This window comes from Amphiprion ocellaris, chromosome 24, assembly GCF_022539595.1.
Source record: "Amphiprion ocellaris isolate individual 3 ecotype Okinawa chromosome 24, ASM2253959v1, whole genome shotgun sequence".
NCBI classification, from domain to species: Eukaryota; Metazoa; Chordata; class Actinopteri; family Pomacentridae; genus Amphiprion; species Amphiprion ocellaris.
Window position 1 is genome coordinate 956,141 of NC_072789.1, and position 13,908 is coordinate 970,048.

At 40.2% G+C, this 13,908-nt stretch overlaps 1 protein-coding gene across 2 annotated transcripts in view; it reads left to right on the forward strand.

The window, feature by feature from the left end:
* LOC111573340 (growth hormone receptor-like) overlaps positions 1-13,843 on the forward strand; it is a 36,712-nt gene extending 22,869 nt beyond the window's left edge. For both annotated transcript variants that reach the window (XM_023277456.3, XM_035951540.2), the window contains 5 exons: positions 2,834-3,012; positions 4,968-5,121; positions 6,326-6,413; positions 8,417-8,486; positions 8,967-13,843. In XM_023277456.3, the coding sequence (XP_023133224.2) occupies positions 2,834-3,012; positions 4,968-5,121; positions 6,326-6,413; positions 8,417-8,486; positions 8,967-9,599 (1,124 nt within the window). In that variant the 3' untranslated portion in view covers positions 9,600-13,843. The remainder of the gene's footprint in view (positions 1-2,833; positions 3,013-4,967; positions 5,122-6,325; positions 6,414-8,416; positions 8,487-8,966) is intronic.
* The last annotated feature ends 65 nt before the right edge of the window (positions 13,844-13,908 follow it).

Genomic DNA, 13,908 nt, shown 5'->3' on the forward strand with positions numbered 1-13,908 from the left:
GAGTCATTTACCACCTGCACCAGACTCAGAACAGCTCCTGTATGGTCGTCACTTTTCTTTTCTTATTTAGGAGGACGTTTAAAAAACCTGGTGCAGAGTTCGCCTGATATTAGAGATGGGAAATGTTCTATTTTTGTGATTGTTTATTCCAGCAGAGCAGTAGCAATATCAGACAACAAATAAACACAAGAAAAGGAAGGAGGGTAAGAGGGTGGCGGTGAAAAGGCGTCTTGATGCTCAGCCAAGCGGCCGAACGGCCTGCGGTGCTCCAGAGACCTGCAGGCAGAGCAGCAGGTGTCTCCTCTCGCAGTCGAGTGGAAAATAAATAATGTGCAAATGTGAAATGCCTCCAGGACTCACGGCTTTAATTTGTTCTGCTCCCAGAGAGGCGATAAGGTTGTGTGGAGATTTAACTCTTACAGCATTAACAGGCAGAAAGATGGGAGCTAATTCCATTTTCAATTAAGAGCCAGGAAAGGACATTTTATTCGAAATGCCGACAAAACTTTAAATATCAAAGTACCCTGATGATCAGTGAATGAATGAAGACGCTGCCTGAGAATCTTTGTTTTTAACTTTCCCTCAGTTATCTGTCCATTCATGCTGTAAAATAGCAAACAAAAGCATAATAAACCGTGGATATCTGTCAGCAAGGGTATGTTAAAAAATATAATAATGTAATGTGGAAAAACATTGAAAATAGCAGTAAATATCTGTAAAATAATTATATGTTTATATTTAGCTAATTTAAATACGGAGAAATGGAGCTTTACAGTCACATGTTCTAATATATATATATATATGTGTATGTAGCTCAAAAACGTTCATCATGTCTTCTTGTTAATACATTAGTTTTGAGTTCTTTTGTTCAGACAAAAGGTGAAGAGCATCTGCCTCTTCACCTTATGTCTGAACAAAAGAACGATGGATGATGACACATTGTAAATAGAACTTACTAACAGTAATCCATCTTGTTTCCATGGTGATAAGTTAGCAAAATGTAAATGAATATTTCCTAAGGGACTCAGAAGACCTTCCTACCTGCAGCAGGAAGAGCAGGAGTGTGTGATTTACACTCCGCCCACATGTGTGGCAGCCTCAGGCGGACGGCAGGGCCATCTTTAGTTGGTCTTGGGGGCGCTCCGGGTCGTGGCTCTGGTCTGGAGCTTGCAGGACCGTCTGTCCTCCACGTCATTCCCACTGGGGCCAAGTGAAATGTCACACAGATTACACTGAAATGTCATGTTACTGGTGAGGCATTCAGAGCTGAAAACTGTAGCTCCTGATTGTTTTTCCTGATCAATCAGTCACTTTTACAGGACCTTTAATCTACACATGTAGAAATAAGAAAAGTGGGGGAGTAACAGCGTCTAAATTCACAGTGGAAAATGATTCTAAGAGCTTTATTTGCACAATACAGTCCTTAGTTGTGGTTGATCCACATGAACACCAAAATTTGACAGGAATGGTTTATTTAAAAATATAAATAAAAATTGCCAAACTATTTATAAAAGGTAACAGTTGTGAAAACAGAAAGACTTTCTCCTTTCTGACGGTCTGTGAACGTGTCGTGTGTGATGTCTAGAAAAGTCTTTGTCAGGAAATGAACCAAATTTAACCATAAAACTGTGATAAACTGTGATATTTCTTCAACATCTCCTTGTTCTAAATGTCTCATGCAGTAATTTGCTGAAAGTAAATTGTTTGCACAAGATCCTGTAAAAGAAACAAAAAGAAAAAAACCACAGAAGTAATGAGTGTTTCACCTGAGACCATCAGACACGTGGCAACAATTTAGAACGTCAGAGAGAATAAAACGAAAAAAATAGAATAAAATAAATGCAGCATGACTCAGAAACAGAAGACAGAGGAGCAAGTTGTTGGAGGATACAATCAGCATAGTGAAACCTTAAAAACAAGCTCAGAGTGAGTAAGAATGTGACGGAAGAAAATAAACTTCAGAAACAGCTGTTTAGTCCCAATCCTTTGAGTTCCCTTCATGTGGAAATGTTCTTACTTTCACTATTAAACAGCCATGAGTTCTACTGTTGGTTTCCTACGATCATCTAAGAGTTTGTTCCTGGAAGATGATGGTTCTCCACTATCCTTCAGGTTTTAATGATGCGTTGGACGGTTCTTAACCTGATTTTAGTCGTTTCATCTCCTTATTTGTTTTCTTGGCTTGATGCAGGCCAATAATTTGATCCTTCTGAGACAGATTAACATCCTTTCCATGACCACAGGATATGTCTTCCAACATGGTTGTTTCAGAAATGACAAACTCCTCACTGCATCAGCTAGGGTTAAAGAAGTTGTCATCACTGCGGTAATTATCCAATGGAAGGATCTGAACTATTTACTTAGTTAAATCCAGATGGAGACTTTTTCTTTGAGCAGGCAGTGTAATATAGCTAGAACCCATCAGATGTGTTTCAGGTCTTCATGGTGGAGATGAGGAGCTGGAGTGTTTTTCTGGAAGTTTCTCCATGTACAGATTAGTGTTGACATGTATATCATGAGCATGAATAAGCAAACATAGATGCACTGACTTAATAATACATATGGTTGTAAATGTGGCACAGTTGAGGTTTTCCTGCATGAATAATAGAAAATATCTCATTTCATAACCAACCACAGCAAGGCTTTGTTTTAAAGATCATAAACGTGTGGTTCTCTGCATCTATGAAGACTTTTAAGATCCACCATGATATCTGTGACCTCATTCACATCTAGAGAAGAAGAAATGAGAAATCTGAAGAGATGAAATGAGCTTTTTTTCTGACTAAATGCTAACATTTTACATGTGCTCTGTGTGTCTTTGTGTGTTGGACAGTTCAGACTGAAGCTCCAGTCAACCTGACCTACACGCTGACCGATGCCGGCGGGGATGAAATGGGCCACAACGCGCTGCTGACCTGGAGGTACCCGGTGCCCTCGGACCTGCAGTACGGCTGGATCACGCTGGTGTACGAGCTGCAGTACAGACGCGTTACTGAGCCCGACAACTGGAAGGTACGCAGGGAAATCCTCAGCTTCTTGTTGAGGTGGTGTTAACATTTTAATCAACCATCAGGGTTAGAAACTGAACCCCCAAAGGGACCACCAGCACACCACTGTATTCAAGATACACTGAAACATTCAGTTTTCACTTTCTGCAGCTGTTTATGAAGCATTTTTATCATCCAAAGGAGTTCTCACACTTTATCTCCACTGTCATCTAATGCTTAAAGAGTAAAAAGCAAGTGTGTTTTCACCCGACAGTGGTTCAAATATTCTGTTCTATCGATGGTGAAGCACTGATATTCACCCAAACCTGTCTCCTGAACAGCGTTTCTAGCAGTGAGTCTCCAAAGGCTGCAGTTAAATTGTGAGTAGCTGTTACCTTGAAGAGAACAGAATCCTTCTTGTTCTCATGTCAGCGAATGTGAAGCACTTCAATGAGCCTGAGAGAGAAGTGGTTTCCCACAAATTCCAAATTTGAGTGTAGAATTCTTTTTCAGTCACCTCTGATGAATTTCTGATTAATCTGAACCCCAGAATCCACCAGTGAGTTCAAAAGGAATGTTAGCTGTAAAATTGTAGTAAAAATCACCAAACTCGCACTATTTATCAGAACATTGTAAGAGACACTGTAAAAACACAGAGAACTGTGTGTGCTGAGCTGTTCTGCATTTATCTGAATATTGAATGTACAATCTGAAGACACAAATAAATGTAGCATAGAAAAAAGATCTACTAGCGGTTGACTGATGTGTTTTTTCTGAGTTGATGCAGATTCTTAGTAATCAAGGAGATCGATAACTGATTTATGAAACCAGTATACAGCTGTGTGCAGAAGTTCCATTCACTTATAAAGACCATATATATCATTGGAATCTTGAGTTTCCGGTGATGCTATAACTCTTAATGATCTATGGTAGAATCATTGGAACACGTGCATTCTGGTTCTTTCATAGATTTATTACAGATCTTTTGGAAAAGATCCAAAAGTATACATACAGCAACACTAATATTTGGTTAAATGTCCTTTGGCCATTTTCGCCTTTTGGTCTCCATCCACAATCTTCTGGTTGTATCTTTGACTCTTCTTGACAGAACTGGTGCAGTTCAACTAAACTGGTTGGGTCTCTGATGCAGATGTGTTTCTTCATCAGTCCACAGGTTCGCAATGTTGTTTAAGTCAGGACGTTGGGGAAACCATTTTAGAACCTTAATTCTAGCCTGATTCAACCATTTCTTTACCACTTTTGATGAGCATTTGTGTCATTGTCTTGTTGAAACACCCAACTGAGTCCAAGATCAACCTGCTGGTTGATGAATTTAGGTTTCCCTGAAGAATGGCTATGGCAGTTCTTCATGATTCCATTTAGTTTGTGTAAAGCACCAATACAGCCCCAGAGCATGATACTACCACCACCATGCTTGAAGATAGGTTTGGTGTTCTTGGGGTTAAAAGCCTCACCTTCTCTCCTCCAACATAGTTCTGGTCCTTGAGGCCAAGTCGCTTTATTTTTGTTGTATCTCACCACAGAACTTTCTAATCTGCTATAAACTGAGTGCAGGTGGTGCAGTGGTTTTCTAGTCAGTTATTTAAAGTCATGGATAAGACCAAAGATCTTAGTGAGGTCTGTTGTCATTGAGAAAAAGCTGCTGCTCACATGATGGAAAAGGCTGTAAATCCAAGTGTTTTGAAGTTCCAGTGTTCATAGTAAGCATCCTTCATGATGAATGTGAGCAGTGTGTTGGCATCATCTCAGTCAGACATCCAGGAGACTCTGCAGGAAGCTCGTCTCTGTAGACACCAACGAAGAAGGATTCAACTTCTCAGACACAGAAACGGTTCAAAATGATCATTCACATCTCTAAAACACTGCCTCACTGTGTTTTATCACTTGTTGATGTCATTTCCAGCCAGAAGCAACCTGTTGGTCAAATACAAATTCACATAAATGTTTGTTTGTTTGCAGGTGAAGCATCCTCTGCGGGAGCCTCACGTGGAGCTGCTCGGCCTCCCCGTCGGCGACTACGTGGTCCGAGTTCGCTGTCGGTCGCACAACTACGGCCTGTGGAGCAAATGGAGCTCCACGCTGTCGATGAGCATCCCCACCAGGCCGCCCACAGGTATGCCCACAGGCAGGGTCTCCATGGCAACGGTGATGCTCATTCACACCCCGCTCTTCTTAGCTGCAGTGACGGCAGTAGTGTTGTTATTGTTTATTATAGTCAGTGTTTGGTTGAGTCATTTCTTCATCACACCTGATAGTTGAACCAATCAGCAGGAAGAGTTCAAATTAGCTGCTGGAAATATTTACTTCTTCAGTAAAATTCAGCTTTAACAAATGGACTGTAATGTCTAAAAGGGATTTTATGTGTTTTTAGCGATAAAAAGAGCTTAAAATATACAACAGCATTTTAGCCATTCTTGTGTTCAGCTTGTTTTAAAAATTAATGAGTTTTAATGTAAATTGTACCCCGTAAAAAGTCCTTAGATAGAAAACCCACTAAAATGCTTCATTTCTTCCATTTAATGCTGATTTATGATTGAAAGAAAACATACTGTAAAATCTGAAAACAAGATGGTTGTGGTGAGGAAGTGAAAAAGTGGTCTGTTAATCAGCTGACACGCTAAAGCATGAAATAAATCTCTGCTAAATTTATTGGTGAAATTAAATTCTGTAAATCTCTAAACTGTTTTTGCTCCTTATTAGAATCATTTTATTGACATCATACAAACATATATTAAACTAATAGGTTTAAGTTAAGTATTAATGCATTTTACTGTGAATCTGTGTCCTGTTTCTTGATCGTTTTTATCTTTTTCTTTATTTGAGAATTATTTTCAGGTTTTGTTTTGTCAGTTTTGTACCGTTTGAACTGCATTAATTATAATTCTTACAATAATAATGTTTATGTGTCAATTAGCAGCTCTTCACTTTTCCAAGATGGACATAAAAGGTGCTTTGTTTTTAGTTCTTTGGGCAATTACAATTCAACAATAATTTGCAAAAGAGCAGAAGTAAAGAATGAGAGTAAAAGACGAGTGAGCGGTCGGTTGCTGGAGTAAAGATCTGAACACTGTGGCCTCGACTGAACCTTTTAACTCCTGCTGAGGAGTTTTCAGGCCACAGTCAGGGAAGTTAAGCTGCTCTCTTTAAGTTTATTCACCACATTTCTCTCACATTGGAAAAAGAACAAATATGGGACGCTGCCTCACGACTTCAGAAATCAGCAGCGTCTCATAAATCAAATTTTCTTTTATGATTAAATTTGCAAACCTGCAGGTGTCACGCTGTGACTGTGATTACATTTTCTTTTTCCTGTGCAGGGAAGCTTCTGGTGCTGATTCTGGTGACGGGGGTCGGAGTCGTGGCTCTGCTGGTCATCACCTTTGGTATTATTCCACAGAGCAGGAGGTGAGAAAGCACATAAATCTGTATCTGTTTATACTATATTTATCTTATTCTTTAGTATGTTCCTTTAGTTTGGCTTTACTTTAATCTCTAACAAGAAAATCAGTGAGTGAACACAACAAAAGCCTGTTTATTGCTGGTAATTTGTGTAGTACAGAAGTAGTGTAAGATGAGCAGCATCATCATATAAACTCTGTAGAAACAAAAAGGCTACTTCCTGTCAAGAAACATTTAAAATGCAGTTTTTGTGAGGATCTGGGTTTTAAACAGGTGCAACATTTTTTTATTAGTATCACAAATTAAATTCAGTCAGAGCAAACTGGAGCAAAGAGAAGCTAATGAGAGCTAATGGGGGCTATCTGGATCAAACAAGTTAAAAGCTAATTAGAGCAAACTGGAGCTAATAGAAGCTAATAAAAGCTAAAGGAGGCTATCTGTAGCTATCTGGAACAAACAAGTTGCAAACTGGAGCTAAGAGCTAATGGTAATGTAGTAAGAGCTACAGGGGGCTATCTGTAGCTAACTGGATCAAACAGAGGAAATTAGGAACTAACAGGAGCTAGCAAGTGCAAGCTGCAGCTAACAAACTCATAAAAGCTGTAAGCAAATCGGGGCTGACAGGAGTTAAACTGAGCTATTTGTAGTTGAGTGGAGCAAAGATAATCTTACAGCAGCTAACAGGAAAGAAGCTAACAAAAGCCATGTAGAGCTAACAGAGGATAATAGGAGCTAATGGGGAGGTATCAGGAGACATCTTGAGCTAACTAGAGATAACAGGAGATATATGGAACTAATAGATGCTAATAGGCTGCAGGTCATGGAGGCAGCTGAGAGAAGAAGGGACAGATGGGATAAGTAATCCTTGCTGTCGTGATCCTTGACCTCTGTCCTTCCATCTGTCCTGAAGGTTGAGTCCAGACGTCCTGAACAAGATCTGATATTAATCACTTGTATTCAGAATGTTATTCTTTAGGTCACCTAAAGATCATGGGCTCCTAATTCCTAGTAGGAATTCAATGTCAAATCATGAAATTTTGGCCCCACCATCTCTGATTTGCCTGATAATTTTATGACGTCAAATGTCGATATTTATCAAGATTTTTGTCAGAGTTTAGCTTGACATATCAAATAGTTTGAGACCCACTTTCAGCATGGTTTTCTACACACTGACATGTAAGGCTATGTTTCAATGACAATATCTCAAGAGCTATTCAAGATAACAGACAACATTTCTGTTTTTTGACAAAGTAATTCATAGTAAAAGGTATTCTCTGTGTTTTATTTTGTATTATTGTGACATGCAGCTACACGTGGGACAGAAAATATCATTAGTTGACTTTTGTATTATCAATTTTTATGGTAATGTGGCTCAAAGATGGCACTTTTCATGATGGCTCCAACTTTTTAAAACATATTTCAACTCAGCCATAGCCAGAGAATATTTGATCTGTTTGTCCAATACTTCAGATTCTTTTGATTTCAGGTTTTTATCATTGTTAATTCTGAGATGGATGGTCGAACAGCCTCAAAGTTGAATGTGTGGAAAACCTACTGAAATTGGGTTGTTTTAAGATTACCTCAGAAATTTTTTGTTTTATTATATGAAGCTTAAATTTCACAGATTCTATTTCAAGTGTCCGTAGGTGAGGATAAAAGTTGGTGAGTTGGTGGAGTAGAAGGCGTCTGATGATGAGGATTGTGATGGTAACGTCTGTTTGTAATGGCTCTAGCACTAACTGTACGCTGTGTGAGCTTACTGAGCGTTGCATTGAAGCTGCTGTTCTCCTGGACTCCTGTGGTGTTGGTTACATCTGCAGTATCTGATGGAAGCAGCTGTGTGGCTTAATGATGCTTTCCTGGCTCATGTTAATGAGTCAGTACAGCTGCTGTAGACGTCTCTGTAACATCTCAGTGTTTTGAAAGCAGAAAATGAATGCGTGACATGAGTGTAAAGCTGCATGTCTGCCTCTGTGGTAACACGGTGCTAAATGTGTATTCACCCTCAGAATTAAAGACTACTTTCTGCCACCCGTTCCGAAGCCTCGGATCCTTGGCATCGACCCGCTGCTCCTGAAGGTAAAACACATGAATTCACTGCTGCTTTCAGGGTCCTCTTCCAGCCACTTCTTCTGAACTTGTACTTCTGTTTCTTTTTTTCCCCGTTCCCTCCATTTTTCTCCCATCTGTCACTGCCGACTTTCCTTCCACCTCGCCTTTCATCATCCTCCTGTTCTTCCTTACTTTCTCTACTGTTCGGGCTTCTCTTTGCTCGCTCTCTTGCTTCTTTTTTCTATTTTTACCTTCATTTTTTTTGCTTGTCTCCACTTTCATCTCTCTGTTCATCATTCTCTCCTTCCTTCACTCCTCCCTTCTTCCTTGCCCCTTTGCTCTCGCTGCTTCTTTCTTCCTCTTTTGTTCCTTTTCTTCCACCTCTTCAACGTCTTTTGACTTCTTTTTTCTCCTTTAATTTGCTCCATGTTTCCTCTATCCTCTTTCTCTTTTCTGTTCCTTGTTGTTCCTCCTTGTCTTTTCCGTCCCTCTCACCTCCATCCTCAGAAGGGAAACTTGGATGAAATCAACTATCACTTCAGGAGCTTCCACAGCTACAAATCTCCCAGTTACTATGAGGAAGTCTGGGACCAGGTAAGCGCCGACGGCGCCTATCTCACCTCAGTGAAGGACTATGACGTCCTGAGCGAGCCCACAGACAAACAGAAAGAAACTTTTCTGGTTCCTTCCAACCCGATGCCGGTGAACGCCCACCATCAGCTCACTACGCAGAACTCGACGGCGTACGTGTCGCCCTACTGCTCCATGCCTCCTCAAGCCTTCTCCCCGCTGCTGGACATGTCTTCCCCGTGGCCGAGGCCGGAGATCGTCTCACTGCCGGGGACGGACTACAGCATGGCCATCCCCGCCACCAACCACGCGCCGCAGGACTTCTACACCTGCGTCCAGCTCATGAATGAAAGTGGCGAGGTGCATCTGGTGCCCTGCTTGCCGCCGGTGTACTGCCAGGAGTTCCCACCTCTCCAGAGGGTCGGTTTAGACGCCGCAGAGAAGGATGAGAAGAGGAAAAAGCTGACTGACTATCAAACCAGGAAGAATGTGATGAAAGATGGCGATGATACTGAGAGGAGCGAAGTGGCGGAGCCTCTGCTGCCTGCTGCTGTCGACAACAAGGGTTGAATGACAGCAACTAACAAACATACAAAATGTACTAAAACATGGAGACTGGTACCATCTTCTGCTGGTTTAACGCAAAACCTCTGTACTGTTCTGTTCCACACCATCAATGCTCTTGAGAAGAAATTTTAAACAGCAATGAATCTGCAGGACATCAGCCTCAGAAAAGCCTTTTAAAGCTTGCAGACATCCCAGACTTGCAGTGGTGCAATAACAGCAAGTTTTCATTGCAAAACTTCCTCTGGACCTCAACATCTTTCTGTCTTTGGTGTCTCTGGTCACCATTTGGAAGTAGATGCACTGTAAGGGACCAAGCCTGATGTTGTTAAAGATGGATTTTTATTTGGAAAATACACATGTGCTGGAGCTATTTTTAGACAAATCAAAAGCTAGGAGCAAAATTACAACCTAAACTGGCACTAAAGAGTTGAACGGTGTAATATCTGGGGATTTATGGTTAATGAAGGCCATCAAACTTGCCTCATTCAGCTTTGACTAAATCAATTTCCACGTGGCGCCTCTCAGATTGTCTCCACAAAGCTCCTTATTCACAGTCTTTCTCAGGAAAAAGAAAAGTGCAATGCCATTTTAGGACGAGGACTTTTGTTGCTTCAGGTCCACATGACAAAGATTCAGTCATTCAGACGCTGTTCTTGCTAGTTTCACATGAGACAATAAGTCTCTTCTTAAACAAAGTAGCCGTGGTTTAAATGTGCTAGAATAACAACCGTTAATATCTCCACATCTCAGCTAACTTCCAAGATTTCCATGTTCAGGATGAAGGCTTATTCCATTATTATATATGTGGTGGCACTGAGGCACCGACTCATTAGGGGGATAGATGATTATCCTGAACATGAATGGAATATTAATCTGCACACGAAGACGCTCTGAATCTGTGTCATCTTTCTCTGGTTACTCTGGTGGATTTTCAGTCCAGTAGATTTATTCCAAAAACCCAAGGAATCGAACAAAAATAACTCCACTCCCTCAGGATCATGTGAGCTTTGACTTTAAGTTAAGCTGTAAATATCTGTGGATGTCTTGTAGTTCTGCTCAGGAGGTTGGACAAACTTCTACCATTGTTCTAATATTCCTGCATTTGTCTTGCCAAACTGAACGTTTCCTCATCTTAAGGAGAAAATACAGAGTTTTATTCTTAATAAATGAAAAGACGGCACTGACTATTGACGATTCTTCAAGAAGTATGAAAATATTTTTTGTAACAGATCATTTTTGTCTTGAGCAACACTATTCCAAAAATATTTTTTTTTTTTTTTTTTTTTTAAATATGTTTTACAATACTGAAAGACCAACCTCAGACAGTATTTTGGAATTCAGAGCAAAATTCTGAAATCCTTACTTTATTATCCTTAAGACAAACATAAGTTAGTTTTAAAGTTTTAGTTTGGTCCCCCTCAGGTCTAAGGAGTCCACAGAAGAACGATTTTTTACGAAAATGATCTGTCCATCTGCTACTGGCTGGTCTTTGGTGCCGGATGATTTCACTTTGTGTGGATGAAACTTTTGTTTAGGTCTATTTTCTGCCATGTTTTCAGCTGCAGGTCATGGTGGCAGCTAGAATAAGAAGGCTCAGGAAGATCCCTGCCTCATCCTTAAGACAGATGGGATGAATAATCCTCACTCTCCGTCTAGAGTGGGTCTCCATCTTCATCAAGTCAGAGGCATCTGGATCATTGAATCTCTCCTGTCCAAACTGGCAGTCGAGGAAGATTAGGTTTGTTTTTTCACAATACTGCACATGAAGCAGTGTTTAGGTCGACTAATCGTGTTGCAAACCAGTTCCACATTTATAATTGATGAGTTGAGTCCAACAGATTTACAGCTTCTCTAAAGAGGCAGTCGTGCTTCGTCTTAGCTCCCTACTGACCTCCCTGTTTGCATAAACCATTGAATACAAAACCATGATGTAGAGTCCAGAAGAAGACGTTATTAGATTCTTCATTTGTACGTTTAATTCTATCACAGTGGCCCTGAACAACTGCTGTAGGTTCAACTTGGAGATGATTATACTGATTAGTTAAACTTGGAGAAAACAGCAGAGTGGAGCAGAAGTGGAGTCATGTCCAAGAACTGCTATTTTACTATTTTTTTGTCTTTTGGTGGAATTAACAGAGTCAAACCTGTCGGATTTAACAGGCTGTAAATGTTCAAACCACCTCACACCTGCCTCAAGTTCCTGCAGTGAGAAGTCGCCTAATGACAGCCGGCTTTTTGTCCGATGTTTGTAGTGGGTTGTCCCTCATAGGTACAACCTCAACATGCTTGACCTCCTTTATTTGGAGCATCAACTTGCTTCTAGTCTGAAGGGTTAATTCCACCATTTTAAGTCCCAAACTTAGACATTCTGATCCTCATATTTGTGTCAGAGTGTTCCCATGAAGGCTTCACATGTTGCGAAACATGTTCCCAAGCACCAAATTAAAGCCACCAACATGGATCATATAGGACTGTGGAGCCTCAGAGAATTACTGTAACCACAGATTTGAGATGGTTTCTAGATGGTATTTAATATTTCTACCTTTAGTGTTTTTGTTGTCTGACGTGCAACTCAAACCCTGTGTCTATCAAACTGCACAGTGGTGGGTTAAGGTGCTAATCTGGGCACAGTGTAAAGCAATATTTCCCCTGATGAGCCTGGCAGAACTGGACCACGACTGTAAAACACTAGTCATGATGGAAGCACCTCCTTCACCTGTGATTCTTTGAACTCAGCCAGCGTTGATGATGTGCCGTCACTTTTTCTCTCCTCGATGTTGCAGTTAGGCATCGTGCTGTCGTCTCTTTTTGTGCCTGTACGTGCCTTTTTTTCACAGAGCAGTGTTTGTTTGCTTTTCCTCTGTTGTGTTGAAATCTCAGCAGCCAATGTGCCACTCCTACACATGGTTCATAGACTAAATACACACTTCTATGCTGTGTTGAGCATGTATAGAGACCGTTCACTTTTTATTGTCACTAGTCAAGATTTCATTGAAGCACTGAGCTGTGGGACTTGATTCCTGTCAGACAAACACACTGTGGATTCAATGCAATAAAGAGTAAAAGGCATGGAGAAGTGTGCAGGGATTATCATTTAAAAGAGTCAACTGAGGAAATGGAACCAATTGTTCAAGAAAGAATCTGTTAGTTTGTTAAAAACTGAGCTGCTAATAATGTTTTAGTGCCATTTATGTTCAAAGGCGACATTAAGTGCCAATTAATGCAAGAAGGTGTGACTTGCAGCACTGAAAAGCAAGAGAGAGCAGTTAAAGGATCCTTCCGGTTTAATTTAACTCCTGAACTCAAAGTAGTTTCTCTGCAATTTTTGCCCATTATATTTTTCTGCATTGCAGTATAAAGTCCTGCTCTATGGCAACCAAACAACTAAGACTAGAAATAGAGAGAACTCTGCAGAATGCATTAAGGTGATGTACAGCAGGTTAAAATAACCCGGAGTCGTCCTTTAGAGCAGCTGAGCCATAAATTAACTATAATTTGTTCTATATGAGTGGATAATGTAAGAATAAATGAAGAGTTCTGGAAAAATGCTGAGGACAAATTTAATGTCCTGTTTTCTAATGAACTGAATTCTTGTGATCTTTGAAAGCTGATTTCAGAATGAAGTATTTTAACGTTTGTTTGCTCGGTTTAAGAGGGTTTGCTTAGAAAGTGCTACACTACTTCTGCAGATGAATTCAGAACTTGTGACTATATGCAAGTATTTTTAGCAGTTCCCATTTACCTCACAACTTATCCTCAACCGTGTAGCATTAGCATAGCACTAAACTACACAGTCTTGATTTTTAGCTTGTGGCTAAATGTGCCCTTCTGTTAAGTTACGGCTAACGTGCTAAAAGCAAGCAAAAAACAAAAGCTAAAAAGAAAAGTATATTTTTATTTACAAACTGTTCTAAATCAAATGGTGTGCTAGCATCAGTAACATGTTTTATTTAAGCTAAGCTAATCTGTAGTTAGCCACGTGACACGCTAGTTAGCTACATGTTTGTTTGTACGTCTCAATTCAAGTCTACTAGAAAATATTGGTTAAATATCCTCTAAAAACTCCTGTGACTGAGAAGAAATGTGTTTTCTGGCACTTCTATATGCACAAGTAGTGTTTTTTTACTTTTAAAATTCATTTTTGTTTATTTCTCTGTAGTTTATTCACTGAAGAATTGTGTTGCTAAAGATTTGTTGTCCGCTCAAAGCACTTTCCCGTTCCAGTAAATAAAGTTCATTCATCTTCACCTCGTCATGCGCTTGTTTGTAGCTCAAACACATGATTACTAACGGAGGAGAATCACATGCAACC